Source organism: Pelophylax lessonae, assembly GCF_965119305.1.
Source record: "Pelophylax lessonae genome assembly, chromosome: 4".
In the NCBI taxonomy this organism is placed as follows: domain Eukaryota; kingdom Metazoa; phylum Chordata; class Amphibia; order Anura; family Ranidae; genus Pelophylax; species Pelophylax lessonae.
In genome coordinates, this window is record NC_138771.1 from 104,110,274 (window position 1) to 104,129,677 (window position 19,404).

At 41.5% G+C, this 19,404-nt stretch overlaps 1 protein-coding gene across 1 annotated transcript in view; it reads left to right on the forward strand.

Annotated features, from left to right (window-relative positions):
- The window catches only part of LOC309552534 (uncharacterized protein), a gene marked incomplete at its 3' end in the record, with an annotated part of 156,437 nt that extends 137,668 nt beyond the window's left edge, over positions 1 to 18,769 (forward strand). Inside the window, exons 6-7 of the mRNA XM_082253490.1 lie at positions 18,567 to 18,659; positions 18,741 to 18,769. Of these exons, the coding sequence (XP_082109616.1) occupies positions 18,567 to 18,659; positions 18,741 to 18,769 (122 nt within the window). The remainder of the gene's footprint in view (positions 1 to 18,566; positions 18,660 to 18,740) is intronic.
- Positions 18,770 to 19,404: the final 635 nt, after the last annotated feature.

A 19,404-nucleotide genomic window follows, 5' to 3' on the forward strand; every position in this document is an offset into this window, starting at 1 on the left:
GACGTCCCCGCCTCCCACTGCATTCCGCGGCTCGCCCGCATTCGGCTCTGACCGGGTCTCCATTTTTTTTAATTCTTTGCCGAGTACCCGGAAGTGATGTCATGGTGATCATCAGTGATGTTTTTAACCCCACCTTTGGCTGGCAGAGGCGCCGATTGGCGCTCTTCTGGGGGTCATCGGGGCGCAGACCAATGCGCCCTGACACTCCCCACTTCACTGATGTCCAGTCTGTGATTGGTCCAGACTCCAGCCTGGACCAATCACAGGAGGACATGGACCTGGTGACATGACGCGTGGGGACGGTGCACCGCCCCGGCATTACGATCACCTTCCGTTCCCGCCAGAGAGAGGACACAGGACAGGAGAGCGAGAGCCGCCGCCACCTCGTGACACTTGAGTGAGTCGGATGGATCGGATCAGAACTAGCTGACCAACCCGATGCCATTGGCTGGGGGACTCTGGGGAGGACGAAGGCGGGAGCCAGGAGCCTGGAGGACCGAGGAGTCGCCAGTCGCTGCCACGCCGAAGAAGCCACCGCTGAAAGGGAGCCCGGAGCAGTACCAGAGCAGAGCAAAGAGAATAAAATAGAATAGAAAATAAAGGAATAAAACAGAAAATAATACAATAGGATAGAAAAGAAAGAACAGAAAATAATAGAGTAAAACAGAACAAAATATAAAATAATAGAAAAAATGTATTAGAAAATAAAAGGATAGAATAGAAAATAAAAGAATAGAGTGAAACAGAACAAAATAGAATAGAAAATTAAATAAAGGAATAACAGAATAAAAAAGAATAGAAAATAAAGGAAGAGAATAAAATAGAAGGAAAAATAGAATAATATCAAATAGAAAGCGTATAACCATCTTATGAAATTCAAATTTCAAATAGAATACATTTGAATTTGAATACAATAGGAAAGAACAGAATAGAAAAAAAGAATAGAATAGAGGATATATAATAAAAGAAAATAGAATAGAAAAAAAGGAAAATTATAGAATAAAGAAAAAACCTTCAGCAATTCAAATTTTGATTAGAATAAATTCAAATTAGAATAGAATAAAATAGAATATATTAGAATAGAAAAGAAAAAAAAAGAATAGAATTGACTAGAAAAGAAAGGACTAGAAAGAATATAACCACCTTCCGAAATTTAAATTTTTGGAAAAAAATAAATTCAAATTGCAGTAGAAAATTATAGAATAGTAAATAAAAGAATATAATAGAAAAGAATAGAACAGAAAAGAACAGAACAAACAATAAAAAATAATAGAAAAAATATAGCAATATAACCATTTTACGAAATTCAAATTTTGAATAGACTAAATTGAAATTTGAATAGAATAGAAAATAATAGAATATAAAATAAAATAAAATAATAGAATAGAAAGTAAAAGAATAGAATAGAAAAAAATTGAATAGAATGGAACTGGAAGAATATACAAAATTCAAATGTTTAAAAAAAATAACCTTGATTTTAAATGGAACTCAATTCAAATGGAATTTGATTCAAATTCCAATGCAATCGAATTGATTAAAATTTTCTGAACTTGGTCGAATTTAGTTAAATTTGACCTAATTTGTAAAATTCTAATCTATTCAAATTCAAATAAATGAAACAAATTCCGAAAACGAATTAAACCATTTTAATAAATTTCACTGAATGAATTTATGTAAATAGCGAATAAAAACAAAACCAATTTTTTCGTTCTGCACATGTCTACTCCATAGTGTGTGTGTCTCAAGGGGACTAATGCCTCGTACACACGTACCGATCGTCGGCCGACCGATCGGGCGTCTTTTGTCCAGGGATGTCCTATCCGCTGAAAAGTGCAAAAGACTGCACATGAATTTTGTCGGCCAACAACAGACTGCAGAAGTGATGTCATGTGATGGTTAACTATCCGTGTGTTTTTTCTTCTCTGAGCATGCCCAGTCTTGCAAATCTGCTGATTGTCGGCCGAATTCTGTACTGACTGAGGAACAATCGGCCGTTCTGGTGTTGGCCAACAAAAATTTTAATGCCTGCACAACAGATTCTGTTCGGCCGAAAATGCGCTGTCGGAAGCATCATACTAACAAGCCTACAATCGGCCGATCGGTCGTCGGCCAAATATTTACGGCGGACTATCGGTACGTGTGTACGGGGCTTAAGTATCATTTCTGTCTGCTGCATTGTTTCTCTGCTTTCAGCATTAATTATTTCTAACAAATTTTCCTGACACCAAGAGAAAAAAGGTGACAGGGGAGGGACCTCTCAGCTGATTGACAGCCTCAGCTCTGTTCCGGTGTGCTCTGAGAAATGGGGGCGTGTCCCTACCCTCCAATCAGCTCTCAGAGCTCTCCTCTCTGAGCTCTGGAGAGTGTCAATTCAGCTCTCTGCCCCCTTTTTTCTGAACTTTCAGACAAGTTCACTACATTAAATGGATGTAGAGAAGAGAAGGGGGCTTAAAAAAAGTTGAGGCAATGTCACAGGACATGTGACAGTCTTTGGCTTAGCTCCACCCCCAAACTGGGCTGCGCTGCAGAGGAAGGAAACAAAAACAGGTTACCACTAGGGTCGAGCGAACCCGGACTGTATTGTTCGTACCAGCTTTTTGGGTATTCGGTACCCGGACTCGAACCCGGACATTTCACTGTATGTTCGGGTACTGTCCATTGTTCGTTAATGTTATTTCAATGTTTTGGCGTGGTTTTAATGGCGCGCTTTCAACAGCCAATCAGCAAGAGTTTAACTAGTGTGCCCTAGAAGCCATCACAGCCATGTCTAGTAATGGCATGGCTGTGATAGACCAGTGCAGCATGTGACCCAGACTCTATATAAGCTGGAGTCACACAGCGCTGCGCATCACTCCTGCTAATACTACTGTAGGGAGAGGTTCCTGACTGCTGCTGCTGAGGGACAGATAGGACTTTACTATAGGGTGAGGCTGGAGAGATTGCTTGTAGGGAAAGCATAGGAGGAACAATCTGCTTTATCATACAGCGATCTACATTGATTTTATTTTGTGGGGTGCAGTGAACGATGTTTTTGCCCGGAGGGAGAGATAGCAGTTTACTGTAGGGCCAGGCTGGAGAGATTGCTTTAAGGGAAAGCATAGATAGGAACAATCTGCTTTAATCAGACAGCGATCTACATTGATTGTATTGTGTGGGGGTGCAGTAGAACGATCTTTATGCCCTGACCTGAGCCAAGTGAGGAGAAGGGAGAAACAAAAAAATGTTATCAGTCTGTTAGGCGTGCGGTGCTGCACATTTCGTGCATATGTGTGTGCTTAATCTGCATTTTAAAAAGAAAAAACATTTTTTCCTTCATATTTAACTTTAAAGACTGTATGTCGGACAGATATTGCTTTTCTACCCTGCTCTTCAAAAAGCACCAATGTGAGGGGAAAATAATTTTTTTACAGTATTTAGGGTAAAAAAATTATTTTTCAGTTTTTCATTCAAATGGGTTTTTTTTTTTTTTATTCAATAGCGCAATAGAACCACAGTATTCAACCTGGCTGTTAGGCGTGCGGTGCTGCAGATTTCATGCAACCTCAGTGCATATGTGTGTGCTTAATCTGCATTTAAAAAAGAAAAAACATGTTTTCCTTAATATTTAACTTTAAAGACTGTATGTCAGACAGACATTGCTTTTCTAACCTCCTCTTCAAAAAGCACCAATGTGAGGGGAAAATAATTATTTTACAGTATTTAGGGTAAAAAATTTTTTTTTCAGTTTTTCATTCATACATTACAGTGAGATACACCCATCGCATACTGTTGTATTGCGCCGTGCAATAAAAAAAAACTATTTAGGGGACAAAAGAGTTTATTGCTGCCCTGTTCGCATATGTTACAGTGACATACACCCATTGCGTACTGTTGAATTGCACCTTGCAATAAAAAAAACTATTTAGGGGACCAAAAAAGTTTATTGCGGCCCTGTCCGCATATGTTACAGTGACATACACCCATTGCGTACTGTTGTATTGCGCCATGCAATAAAAAAAAAACGATTTAGGAGACAAAAGAGTTTACTGCTGCCCTGTCTGCATATGTTACAGTGACATACACCCATTGCATACTGTTCTATTGCGCCGTGTAATAAAAAAAACATTTAGGGGACAAAAGAGTTTATTGCAGCCCTGTCCGCATATGTTACAGTGACATACACCCATTGCATAAACCATCTGTTTTTAGCGCTGCCATTGGAAGTGACAGGGATCACAAGCGTGTCCTGCGATTTGCGGCGATTTGGGATCGCAGACAGAATTGCAGCAATTCCACCCACAATCCGGGATGCCTAGATGTGAATGGAGCCTTACAACATGAGGGCAGACAGTACAGTTACAATACAAATAAATACAGGAGGAATCAGAGGGCCCTGCTTTTTAGAGCTTACAATCTAAGAGAGAGGGTAAAGTGATACAAAAGGTAATAAATGTGGGGTATGATCTGATGGAGAAAATAAAAGTACAGTTGTTAGGTGGGGTCTGAATAGGCTTCTTTGAAGAGGAGGGTTTTTTAGGGATTGTCTAAAAGCGAACAGAGTAGGAAACAGTCAGGCAGATTGGGTAGGGAGATCCATAGGATAGGAGAGGCTCAGGAAAAGTCCTGGAGGCAAGCATGGGAGGAAGTAACAAGGGCACTAGAGAGCAGGAGGTCTTGGGAGGAACAAAGAGAATGAGTGGGTTGGTATTTTGAGACTAGGTTAGTAATGTAGCTGGACAACTGATTGGTGATGGCACAGGATGTGCCAGAGGGTGTGGAGACTCCCTGGTTGACGATGGGGGGATTGATCTCGAGTCGGGGGGATCGGTACGGTGGGGGAATGGCTCCCAGAGCTAGGACACTGGAGCAGTCTCAAAGATATAGGATGCACAGCTCGGTAAGTGTGACTACGGATACCCCAGTGACTTGATTGCCATATATCTGTAGCACCCTCCTAGATAGGTACTACAAAAAAAGCATTGTTATGCTCCATCTACTTATCAGGGAGCAGGATTGTTAGTTAGGCCTGTTACATGTGTCCAGGTGTGATTCACTTGGTCTGAGGGAGTGTCCCCCACTGGATCCAATAGGTGAGCCTGTTGGAAAGTGGAGGAAACCCAGCCAGTGACACACAGGCTTTTGTGGCAGTCCCAGTGGGAAGGCACAACCGCAGTGCATCCTGGGATTGACCATAAAAGCTGAGGGCACATGTGACAGGGCGTCTTTGGCGGGAAGCAGAGTCCCAGGAGGAGGGCAATGGCTGTCTCCCCTTCTGCAGTCTGAGGAAAGTGGTCACAGGCAGTCGGCCTAGTGAGCCAGGTGTGGAGCGGAGCCTTGAGGGTCCTGGAGAAGCTGACGGTGGAGAGTCACCTGGGAAAAACAGTGTCCGTGAGTACCAGGGGGCTTGCCAAGGGGTCTGCCCAGGAAGGGGGACCACTCCAGTGAGGTCAGTGAACAGAAGGTCAGCTCACATAGTTAGTGAGTAAAGGAGGTGCCAAGTAGAACCCTGAAGAGTGTAAAGGGGACATCCAGTAGAAACCTAAAGAGTAATTAACTAAGTAGTTTGCCTTTCAAGCACTTCACTTCAGTGGCAAGGTGAAGCAGCGGCCTTGCCGTACTCAACATAGTTAGAATTCCTCAAGTTTGTGCATAGTTACCAAGTTGGAGTATCCCACTTATCCCCTCTCCCATCCCAAGTTCTAAAATAAAAACAGCAAAAAACAAATCCCCTGTACTGTTTACTGACTGAGCCAAGCACCTAAATTTACCCAGTTGTTGCTATGGGTAACCCAGGGGAATCCACTTCAAGCAGCTCCCAAGGGAGTAGTGCTACATATCATTGGTTAATTCTAATCTTTTTTCATTCATTTTTTGCATTTGACTACATGCCACTAGCATACGGCAGTAGAAGCATTTGGAATTCATGAAGGCGGCTGGTTGGTTTAGATACCAGTTGGTCCCACCCATCGCCCACAGGAAAGGGGAGGAACCTGTTTAAGCGTTTAAGTGATTTTAGTATATATTTGGGTCTGCTGAAAGTAAGAGCAGCTCCGAGGAAGGGAGCTTGACTCCTGAAACACGTCAGAAGTCTCAATACAGGGACATGTTCCATTCCACATGTGGTAGACTCTCTATATGCGATTTTTCTCTTCATGTCTGTGAGTATGTCTTTGGCATTTAAATAAAACTTTTTAAAGGTGTCCACGGGTAATGCACTAGGTGTTTGCGCCTCCTTTTCTCTTTCCTGTACATAGTAATGTAGCTGGGAACCGAGTTGTGGATGAAGGGGGGATAGTCTATGTAAAGGTAAGCCAATGAGGAGGAAGTTTCAGTAGTCGAGGAGAGAGATGACCAGGGAGTGAACTAAGAATGAACTAGGAGCTTTGTGGTGTCATTGGTTAGGAAGGGACATATTTTAAAGATGTTGCAGAGGTTAAGGCGGTAAGATTTGGACAGTGTTTGGACGTGGGGCTGAAAGGATAGTTCAAAGTCCAGGATTACACGTAGAACCTTGGCATGTGGGACGGGCTGATAGTCGTGCTATTGATCTATAAAGAGAGATCAGGAGAAGGGGCACATGGGAAGGTAAAACGATGAGCTCGGTTTTGGACAGGTTGAGTGTGAGGAAGTGGTGTGACATCCACGCTGTTGCTTAAAGGGGGACACCACTCTCTCAGTCAAAACTGACTATTTTTAACCCTTATGCTGCTAGCATTGGTAAATAGATAGGAAAGTATATATTCTATATTATATTTCTTCTGTTACTTCCTGATTTCCAGGCCGATGCAAATTATGTCATACATCCTAGGAGTCTTTAGGAGGGGGAGACGGGATTTTCTTAACTAAGCACACCCTCCTGCCTGCATGCCTGAGCTAAGAGCGGATGGATTCCAGGAAGTAAATGCTACATTAATCATCTGCCTTTCAAGATGCCCATGGCTAGAAATGCTAGGCGGTGTTTTTCAACGTGATTTCTTAGCAAAATAAAGTATGTTGACATGGATGGATGGATGGGGGAGTTTGCTTCGAATACTAAAAATAAATGAAATATTGTTTTGGTTTGTGGTGGTGATCAGATGCAGTGAAGTTCTGATTTAAGTTACTATATTCACAAAAGAATATCCCATGCGATATGTGGGCCATGTGAGACACTTAAGCCCAATATTGCAGACGATAATGAAAATGTAAATTCACGACAGGTTTAATGCGTTATTTACCTCAAAAATAAAAAATACTCACTAAACACAGCATAAACCCATCTAAAAGTCAATTCACTAAAAAAAAAAAAAAAAAAAAAAAAAAAAAAAGCAAACAAGAACATTTGTTAAATAAATCTGGTTCAGCCAAAATGAAAATACTAGCTGGTTGTTAAGGAGCTGCCACCCGCTGGCTTCCTTAAAAAACAGAGAACAGCTGGTTGTTAAGGAGCTGGAACCTGCTACTTCTTTAACAACCTTGAGACATAATTAACCAAACATGGATGTGTCTATATATAGGCAATGACATCATATTGTGGCCCCCACCCACCCATGACATTCCTAACCCCACCCCCTTGTTTACTTAAGCGGCTGGGGGAAGTGGCATGTCAGTGGTGTGAGCAAAGCCTTGGGAGTGGACATGTTGGCGACTTGGCGGGCAGAGTTTTTTATTTTTTGTGTGGGCGGTGGCCGGCGTTCATTAAGATTGACGATGGCTCTACATTGGGGGACAGTTTTTATTTATTGTTTTTAAAAAGGACTTAACAAAAACAGTGTGCTGTTTTTATTTACCCTTGTCAAATTTTTAGTGAATAAGTAGGGGTACTATGTACCCATTACTCATTCTCTTGTTAAAGGGGGCTTCCAGATTCCTATAAGTCATCCCCCCCTCGAACTCCCACAACCCCTGGGCCAGGGTTGTGGGGAAGAGGCCCTTGTTCTCATCAACATGACGACAAGGTGCTTTGCCAGGCCCCCTACCTTTACAAAACATCCCATGTTAAGGGCATGTGGTCTGGTATGGATCAAGGCATGCTCAGATAAGGGTCTGGTATGGTTTTTGGAAGGACGGATTACCTGGTGCCATTTTTTTAATTACCTTTGTTGTGAGGTCCCCCTCAAAATCTACACTAGCCTCAAAGTGCCTGGTATGGACTGGGAGGGTAAGCCGCATGCCATTTGGAAAAATAAAATAAAATGACGGTCGGCTCCTTTGTTTACATTCTGCAATGAGTCTCTATATCAAAATCGCTCAGTTCTCAAACTTCATTGAGCAGAGAGTGGTAACCGTCAGTCACCAGCTCTCTGCTCTGCCCCCCCAGCACTCACTGGAGCACCAGGCTGTAAGGGGGCAGGAGCAGCTGACTCAGGCTCTCAGCAGCCTGCTGAGAGATTGAGCTAGCTGCTGGTCCAAGCATCCGGACATTAAAGTCAGGAACTCTCCGGAGTTGGACTAGCTGAGTGACTCTAAGGCTGAGTTCACACTGGCATTAAAAACAGGCATTTGAGGGGCGTTAAAAATGCCCCTATAACGGAACCGCGACCCACACTGTGCTTGTGGGCTTCCATCAGAATACCGCTTCCTCCAGTCTGAACATAGATATCAGATATTACAGCCGCTCTACATACAAAACTAGACGGAACTTAGCTTGTATAGATCTGGAACAACTTTTATTGAACAGACTCACACACAATATATACGACACAGGAGGACATCCCCCTCCTGTTCAAATTACCCCACCAGGTCAGGTGCCTGATTACATTATCATATGCAGATTAAGTTGTGTACAGAAATGTAATTAACACATCTAAGGAACAACCAACACAAACAGTATTCTACTTTCCCCTCAGCAATCTTTAGATGACAGTGAGTTAATTAACTTGAGTTGATTAACTAGGCAGCTAGGCCTTTAACATGGATCCTAGGCCTAGAATCCCAGAGTCTTCATATATTCCTTCAGGTATATTGTTGATAAATATTACTGTCCCATTTGAAGTAATCCAAACCATATTCTCAGGGTCCATTAAGTAGCTGTCCATCATTTTCCCGGTCATCCTGTGCCCCTAATAGACACAGGGTGACTTACACATAAGAGGGGCCTAGGGAGCCGAGAGATGGATTTCTCAACCTCTCGAAGGTCAGCTGGGTTCCACGGGCCCCCCAACCAAATGACTCCCGTCACAGCCCCTTAAACACCTATGCAAATGGTACAAAAGACAGCACATAGCGCTGTTCACATTATAAATACATGAAGCGTTAGCGTCACGTCGCTTCAAAATTGGAGCCTTCGATTCAAGTCTATGGTAATGCTCAGCAAACGCTCTGACAGGTGTTTGCAGCACAGTTGCAGTTGTGGGCCATTAAAATGTCTTTATTTCTGTCACTTTCCATTGTGGAGTGGTTTTAACGCACCTTAATGCTAATTGAACACTTGAAAACCACTCATAGGGCATTTACCCACTTCAGCTCCGGAAGGTTTTACCCCGTTAATTACCAGCCCATTTTTTCTGATATGACACTGCATAGCTTTCACTGACAGTTGCACGGTCGTGCGACAATGTACCCAAATACAATTGATGCACTTTTTTTCCCACAAATAGAGCTTTCTTTTGGTTGTACTTGATCCCCTCTGCGTTTTTTTTTCTTTGCACTATAAACAAAAAAGAACCACAATTTTGAAAAAAAAAAAAAACAATATTTTTTTACTTTCTGCTATAAAAAATACCAACATTTTTAAAAATCTATTTTTTACATTAATTTAGGCCAATATGTATTCTACTACATATTCTTGGTAAAAAAAATTCCTAATAAGTGTATATTGATTATTGTATATTGTCTGCCGTTCTGTTAGTCCGCCGAACGATTGGCCGGTCCCACTGATTGGCTCCTGCTGTGTCCAATCACGGAGGGAGCAGTGCTCCTGCGGCGTTCGCGCGTGCCTGACATCTCTTGCACAAAATCACGTAATTTTGCACAGCCGGGCCACCCTGCCGACCTGCCGTAAATGTACATATACAGCAGGCGGTACGAAAATGGTTAAGGAACGTTTTTAGCGATTGTAACGCCTTACGAGCATTTGTTAAGCATTAAAAAATTTAGTTAAGTGCAAACAAGCTCTAAAGCCCGCTGCTGGCTGAATACAGGTCACAGAAGTGCAGAACAAATCGCAGAGTTGCAGAGCTTTAGCCCTACCTCTCCTTTATAAAAAGCAAAATAAAAAATGTAACTCGTGGTCATTAACGTGTTTTTTTGTGGATAGCACATTCATGAGTTAAATACCCTGTCACTGCGATTATTATATGTTATTTTAACTCAAAAATGAATGCGGTATTTAACTCTTAGTGAACTGACCCCTCAAATTGAAAGCGTAACTCCACTTTTGTTGACAAAAAACATTCCCCTCTGGATGTACATTGCATGAATTTTTAACAAACTTTGTTGAAGATTCCTACCTTTTGATATTCAGAAGAAATTATTGTTTGTTCCTCTGTGCCCTCTGTGCTGAGTGGGTCTGATCCCTTTAGACGTGTTCCTATTGGGAGTATCTCACCAAAAATTACACTTTTGCTTCAGGGGATGCCAGAAATCTGACTTGTATCTTAGGCAGACTTCTGGGAAAATTGGTGAGCCAATCACACAAGCAGGAAATTATGTTTCTGGGGTGTGATCAGTAAACATTCTGTGTACAGAACAGCTCCAGGTAGCCATATTGTATTGCATTTTTAGAAAATTACAACAGCTGCAGATTGAAAGGAAAGGTCATTTTTAATAACATTCAATTACAATATGATTTGTGTCGCAATTGTATACGCTATATTGTTTTTTCTTTATTTGCTATTTTTTTCCCCACAAAAGTGGAGGTACCCTTTAAATCTGAGCTCCAGGCATACAGCTAAATAAAGAGTTGAAACACCTGCGCATAAAAATAGTCTTACTTGCAAAAGAATTTGTTATTGTGTTCAGCTATTTTTGAGATATTTAAAACTCTGCGGATGGGTACCGTATCCTTAAAGTGGCAGTAAAGACTATACTTTTGTTTTTTAACAAATGGGCCATATTGTACTAGCATGCACTGCATACTAGAACATTAGGACAGACTTATCTACAAACGCAGCCCTCCAGCGCTGCACTCCCACTGTCCCCAGCAGCTCCCGTCTTTGCCTGGTTTTTCTACCAGGTTTACGATCTTCGGCCGATTGATTGGCTATGCTGGGGCAACTTCACATTGCAGTGGCACATAGAGCGGGCCGTAAACGTGGTCTGAACTGCTCATGTGCGAATGTGTCAGTGAGTTTTGTCATAGCTGACTTTACTACCACTCAGTGACCTAACTTTTCTGAGCTGTAGTTAAGTAGGACAGCTTGAGCAGCCTGCACCTAGCATGTAACTAGAAAAGAAAGCAGGAGAAGCACTCTGATGAGATATGCAGTTTGCATGTTCCCTCGGTGCTTATGTATTTTTCCTCTAGGTGGGTTACTCTCACACTCCTAAGACATGCTGGTAGTATAATTGGCTCAACTGTGTACACCCAAATGGCTTCCTCACCTCTTATGTTCTTTGAGTCCACAGGGAGAAAAATGCTATAGAAATTAACGACTTTAAGACTGGAAGGATTTGCCCCCTTAATGACCAGGCCCTATATTGCGATTTGGCACTGCGTATTTAACGGACAAATGCGTGGGTCATAAGACGCTGTACCCAAATAAAATTGATGTCCTTTTTTCCCCACAAATAGAGCTTTCTTTTGGTGGTATTTGAACACCTGTGCGTTTTTTTTTTTTTTTTGCGCTATAAATGAAAAAAAGCGGCAATATTAAAAAACAAAAAAAAAAAAACAATATTTTTCACATTCTGCTATATAACATTCTCAAAAAAAAAAAAAATTAAAAATCAAAACTTTTTAACATTTTAGGGCAATTTGTTTTCTGCTACATATTTTTGGTAAAAAAAAAATTATGTCATTTTTATTGTTTTTTTTTTTCTTACTAGTAATGGCGGCGATCTGCGATTTTGCGGGACTACGACATTGTGGCGGACAGATCGGACCCCTAACTAACATTTTTGACACTTTTGGGGATACCAGTGACATTACTGCAGTAATCAGTGCTAACAATATGCACTGTTACTGTAATAATGACACTAGCAGGGAAGGGGTTAACAGTATAGGTGATCAAGGGGTTTAATTTGACCCTAGGGGAGTGATTCTAACTATGGGGAGGCGTGGCTTCTGAGATGACCATAGAGACATGTGATCCTATATAGCAGGATCACATGAGCTCTGTGATTATTTCAGGGAGAAGGACGGTCGGCTGTGTTTACAACAGCTGACTGTCCTTCTCTCTCTGCGGGGAGCGATCGCGGGTGTCAGGCGGCAATCGGAGCCGCCTGACCCGTGCATCGGCTTCCCCACTCCCTAGCTTCCCACGAGCGACCAACGTAGAGCCACCCTACCGCAGTAAAAAGGTGGCGGGTGGTCGGGAAGTGGTTAAATTAAATAAAAAGACTAAATGAATAAGATCATCACAATGGTCTCTCCTTAAATAAGCATGTTTAAAATGTTAACTGACTACTTTGAAAAACAAAAGAGCCCTAAGTTGGCACTTTTGGCCTCCTTTCACCTGGTATGAATTTTATTATTCAAATGAAACTCCCCCATCCATCAATGTCTCTTATTTTGGTAAGAAATCTCTTTGAAAAACACCCCCTAGGGCATTGATTGGAAACCTTGGCACCCCAGATGTTTTGGAACTACATTTCCCATGATGCTCAACTACACTGCAGAGTGCATGAGCATCATGGGAAATGTAGTTCCAAAACATCTGGGGTGCCAAGGTTCGCCATCACTGCCCTAGGATTTCTGGCCGTGGCCATCTTGAGTAAGGGCACATGATTCATGTAGCATTTACTTCCTGCCCTTAGCTCGAGTATGCATGCAGGAGAGTGTGCTTAGCTGAGAAAGTCCCTCCTCCTCTCCTCCCCTCCCGAAGACTCCTGAGATGTATGACATAATTTGCCTAGGCAGGAAACCACGAAGTAACTGAGGAAATGTAAAATAAAAAAGTTTAAAACAAGTAAATATAATATCCTTTCCTATCTATTTACTAATGCTAGCAGCATGAGGATTAAAAATAATCAATTCTGATTGAGTAAGTGAAGTTCCACTTTAACCAAATGCTACCCGCCCGCCGTCAAATGACAGCGGAGCGGTGCATCCATTGTTCTGGGACGCCATCATATGACAGCGCACCAGAACAGCATCTCTCGCACGGCCGCGGGGGCACGCAGAGTGAGACAAGGACATGTAATCAGGGCACTGATTACAGAAAACTGCTATAGAGTGCCAATCAGTGCCCAACATTAATGCCCACAGTGCCCACCATCAGTGCCCACAATCAGTGCCCAAAGTGCTGCCAGTCAGTGCTCATCAGTGCCTGTTCATCTAGGCACTGATGGGCACTGACTAGCAGCACTATGGGCACCAATTGTGGGCACTAATGGTGCTGCCCATCAGTGCCCATCAGTGTCATCTGTCAGTGATCATCAGTGCCCATCAGTGCCATCCGTCAGTGCCCATAAGTGCCACCCATCAGTGCCGCCTCTCAGTGCCCATCAATGCCACCTCTCAGAGCCCATCAGTGCCACCTCTCAGTGCCCATCAGTGCCACCTATCAGTGCTCATCAGTGCCGCCTATCAGTGCCACCTATCAGTGCCCATCAGTGTGACATATTAGTACCTCCTCATTAGTGCCACCTCATCAGTGCCCATAAGTGCCACCTCATCAGTGCCCATCAGTGCAGCCTCATCAGCGCACATCAGGGAAGGAGAAAAATGATATATTTTCACAATTTACTCACAGAAAATAAGAAAAACTTTTTTTTCAAAATTGTCTTTTTTCTTTTTTTTTTTTTGTAAAAAATAAAAAACCCAGCAGGGATTAAATACCACCAAAAGAAAGCTCTATTTGTGTGAAAAAAATGATAAAAAATTTCATATGGGTACAGTGTAGCATGACCGCGCAGTTGTCATTCAAAATGTGAGAGCGCTGAAAGCTGAACATTGGCCTGGGTAGGAAGGGGGTGAAAGTGCACTGTATTGAAGTGGTTAAATATTGTTTTATAGGTCTGTCCAGTGTTCAGCTTTAAATGCATAATTGGTTGTTTTTAACCTTCCTAACGGTATTCCCGAGTGTGGCTCGGGGTTAAATTTCAGTGCCAAAAGCGGTAACCGCCGGAAGCATCGCTGGATCCTGGTAGAGGGGTTACTTACCTTGTCACCGGGATCCAGTGATGTATGCGGGTGGTGTGCGGCGGCAGATCTTCCTCCCGATGCTCTCTGTGCCCCGGCTTCCGTCTCCTGTGACGTGACACTCGCAGGGGGGTGAAACCGGCGGCAAATTCAAAAGTAAAACACACCAAACACACTGATACCATTCAAAATAAAATAAATTCACATTAGATTGCGGAATAGACAAATTTACAAATCTCATAAACTTCTATTTTATTCACAATATAATATAGATAACATATCAAATATTGAAAGTGAGACATTTTGAAATGTCATGCCAAATATTGTCTCATTTTGGATTTCATGAAAGCTACAGATTCCAAAAAAGTTGGGACAGGTAGCAATAAGAGGACGGAACAGTTAAATGTACATATAAGGAACAGCTGGAGGACCAATTTGCAACTTATTAGGTCATTTGGCAACATGATTGGGTATAAAAAGAGCCTCTCAGAGTGGCAGCTGTGAGAGAGGAGACCGGAGTGAAAAAACCTGGAGGGACGGGAGGAGCGAGGAGCTTCTGTTATTATGCCGATATGCTTTTGCAACAAGTATGAAAATGTGAGTGCATTTTAAATGTACTGTTTGTCCCCTAATAAAGCGATATTGCCCGAGGTCTGCGTGCGCTTCCCTCTATTACAGTTTGGAACCTGCTTTTTATACGCCCCCCAGTGGAGTGTGAAAGGAGCTGCAGTGACCAGGACATACCTGCTTAAAGGCATACAACAAGTAGGAAGTGGACACACGATCAGCGCCATAGGCTGGTGAAGTATATCCCTATGTATATGTTGTAATCCAGCATGTGCAGGGGTTCTTTATTGATCCCATCTAGACGTCGTCTTTCAGGGAAGACCTTGCATTTTCCAACATGACAATGCCAGACCACATACTGCATCAATTACAACATCATGGCTGCGTAGAAGAAGGATCCGGGTACTAAAATGGCCAGCCTGCAGTCCAGATCTTTCACCCATAGAAAACATTTGGTGCATCATAAAGAGGAAGATGCGACAAAGAAGACCTAAGACAGTTGAGCAACTAGAAGCCTGTATTAGACAAGAATGGGACAACATTCCTATTCCTAAACTTGAGCAACTTGTCTCCTCAGTCCCCAGACGTTTGCAGACTGTTATAAAAAGAAGAGGGGATGCCACACAGTGGTAAACATGGCCTTGTCCCAACTTTTTTGAGATGTGTTGATGCCATGAAATTTAAAATCAACATATTTTTCCCTTAAAATTATACATTTTCTCAGTTTAAATATTTGATATGTCACCTATGTTGTATTCTGAATAAAATATTGAAATTTGGAACTTCCACATCATTGCATTCTGTTTTTTTTTTCACAATTTGTACAGTGTCCCAACTTTTTTGGAATCGGGTTTGTATATATATACACAGTATATATATATATATATATATATATATATATATATATATATATATATATATATATATACATACATACATACTTTAACTTATTTATAGTTTTTTATTATATTATAATTTATGATTTTGTGTTTCAATCTTTATCATACCCGAGATGTTATAAAGAAGAACGCACAGTAAAAAAAAAAATCATATGTAAATAGTTGGTTTGGGCTGCTCATGTTTAAGAATTATATGCAAAATAATGGTACCGCTTTCAGCACCTAAAATCGGAAAGAATTATACCGCCAGGGAGGTTAATGGATGCTGCAGAGAAAGTCATGCTGCATGATTCACAGAAGCCATGGAACCACGGTTATACACACAGGGGGTTGATTTACTAAATACAAATAGACCCTTTACTTTGCAAGGGAAATTGTACTCTGCAAGGAAGTTTAACCTTTGCTTAGTGAATGAGGTGAAGCTTCGCTGTCTTCCATTATCTATACATGTGCAAACAAAAACACAGCGTTTTTTTCCCCCCATTTTCTATGCATGTGATTGGGTATTCTTTGAAAAGTGAAGGTACACCCCGTTCTCTCAGCTAGGAGAAAGTTTCCTTGAAAAATAAACAGCCTAGAACAAAAAATGTAGCTAGTAAATGGAAATTCATAACTCCTCATCTATGTTCTAGGTCAAGCATTAAGGCTCTTTTTTTACACTTGTTTGGCCCTCTAAGGAACAATATGTCTTGGGTTATTCTTCAGAGGACATTTGACAGGCAGTGAGGAGGCACTATAGTGCCTCGCATGCATGCTGGGTTTAGGGGGTTAAAATAGGCATTGCATGTGGTTTCAGGGTACAACATAGATATACCAGTAAACACCAGTAATGTACATTGATGAAAACTGTGGTACACTTTCACTTCTAGAAGTGGTAACCACCAAGAATGCCCCCCCCCCCCCACTGTGGTACACTTTCACTTCTAGAAGTGGTAACCACCAAGAATGCCCCCCCTACTGTGGTACACTTTCACTTCTAGAAGTGGTAACCCTCCAAGAATGCCCCCCCCCACTGTGGTACACTTTCACTTCTAGAATCGGTAACCACCAAGAATGCCCCCCCCCCCCACTGTGGTACACTTTCACTTCTTGAAGTGGTAACCACCAAGAATGCCCCCCCCCTGTGGTACACTTTCACTTCTTGAAGTGGTAACCACCAAGAATGCCCCCCCCTCACCCTCGAGCCGTTGAATTCTCAGTTCTTTAGCCACTTGTGTACGTCAATAGCTTTAAATGCTTTAAGCCAATAGCAGATATATACCACTCATGGCCCCAGTTTAAGCCCCGTTATGTTTTTCTGAACCAATGCATGCCATTGCTTTTAGCTCCTGCTGCAGAAGTAACCAGGATTTACTTCTGCAGCAGGAGCTATGGTGGAGGGGTAATAAGAGGATGGTATATACTGATTTAACCATTATTTTAAACTAAATTTTTTTTAAATTAGATGTGATCAATTTTGATGCCAACATCAAATTATGTTTTATCAATAATCTTTATATTGTGGTACCGTTAATGTCCGGGGTCTGTTTTTGCAAATAATGTATGTCATTGCTTGGATGATGTACCAGGATAAGCCATTTGTTTATTAACACATCACATTGGGTAGAAAATAATGTGAAATGTATTTTGTTTTGGTTAAAATGTGGATTTTGTTATTTATTAAAGGTTAATTCTGGGTAAAACCATAAGTTACCATTGAAGTGGGGCTACCTCTGCACTGCAAGGGTTAAATGTTAAGTTTTGTATAGGGGTAACAAAACAAACAGTTTTACTTCCCTTATCCCTTGCTTCCTCCCAGTTGCACAACCTGTTCCTCAGAGCCGCTTCTTTTTGCCACTCCTGTGTGCTCCATCAGTCACAGGCACTCTGACATCATCATTTACGATGCAGGACCAGCAGTCCCGCATTGTAAGTTGGGGTGGTCGAGGGCCCACCAAAACCAGGAGGGTCAGAGAGAAGTGGAGAGCACTGACTGCCAGAGATAAGTTAGAAAACTGTTGTTTATGTTCCTCTAGACCAAGGGTCTCAAACTGGTGGCCCTCCAGCTGTTGCAGAACTACAATTCCCATGAGGCTATGCAAGGCTGACAGTTACAAGCACGACTCCCATAAAATTAAAAAACAAACACAAGGGCACACCGGCCTAGTGCATTATCCTCCACAAAGGTTTTATTTGATAAAAGGTATAAAAATACTGCCAAACAAGTTCTTGGTACAAGCATATCAAATGGATGCATTGCCATCAGCATCGGAACCAAAGGGTGCACATGCATTAATTTGATATGCTTGTACCAAGAACTTGTTTTGGAGTATTTTTATACCTTTTATCAAATAAAACCTTTGTGGAGGATAATGCACTAGGCCGGTGTGCCCCTGTGTTTGTTTTTCAATTTTAGTGGTCTCAGACTACCCTGGTCTTGTAAGGGGCTGCAAGGCCGAAGCATTCAAGAGCAGCCAAGTAGAAGGTCTTCGTTAGCCACAGGTATGTGGCTGGATGTGGTTAGATTACCTCTCAGAGCGCAGGAGATAGGTGCTTTGCACCATTTTTTTGGTTTGGTCTACAAGACTCCCATAGGCAGAGGCATGATGGGACTTGTAGTTCCGCAACAGCTGGAGGGCCGCCAGTTTGAGACCCCTGCTCTAGACCGAATTGCGTATTTAACCTTAGCAGTGTGTAGGAAGGCCCACTGCAAAGGTTACTTTTAATTTTAGCCAGACTAGAACTTTAAAAACTTGCACAATGAAAAATTGAGTTTTCTGTGGATTTTTTGTTCGTGATCACGGAATCTGCAATCCTCTGGTTAATACAATTATGTATACATTACATATTTCATCAGGAAAGACAGGAAATCGTTCTTATAATCTCTGATTTGACTATCTTGATGTTTTATTTCTCAGACAGTGTTCTTCCTATTGTTTTTGGAACCATAGGAGGACTTGCTGCAATTGGTGTAATTCTTTGTCTGGTGATACTTTACATAAAATATAAAGGTAAGATCATTATTTTTCATAAAAAACCTTGTATCTAATTAAGTCAAATTGTCATCATTTTTTTTTTTTTTTTCTCAACAGGGAAACAGAGAAAAGTGGATCACAGGTGAAGTACTGTTTGCACAATTCATATGAAAATTTTAGTGTGAATTTGCATATGCAATTCTTAAAGGAGAATCAACGACACAATGCTTCATTTATAATAATATACATAAACAAAATGACAAACTTACAGATTTACTAAAAATACTGTTCTGAAAAATCTCTAAATTTAACAATCCAATTGTATCTAATGATCCACCTAATGATTGGGCTTCCAGCTAATGTAGAAAGTTAACTATTTTTTTGGACATATTGTATCTTGAAACCTTTTTCCCATAACATAGAGAGAATATGTCATGCTGGTCTAGGATCACATTGGAATATATTATTATAATCATGTGTCCACATCATGTCGTAAAGAATTCAGAGCTGGCCTGCTTAGTCTGCTGCCTCTGCAATCCCACCTCCACATTCTATCAGTAATTAAAAAATATGCTAAAACTCCAAACTGCCTGTAGTGTCCAGTGAATGCATTTTAGTCCATAACTTTTGGAGAGTTTTTGTTTATTACCATGTTAATTGCTATATTCAGAGCCCAAAGTCTGTATTATAAAAGTCATTTTTAGATTTATAGAAAACTCTGAATTCTAAATAGGCACTAGGCACTGGCCTAGTGCATTATCCAACATAAGTTTATTGAAGA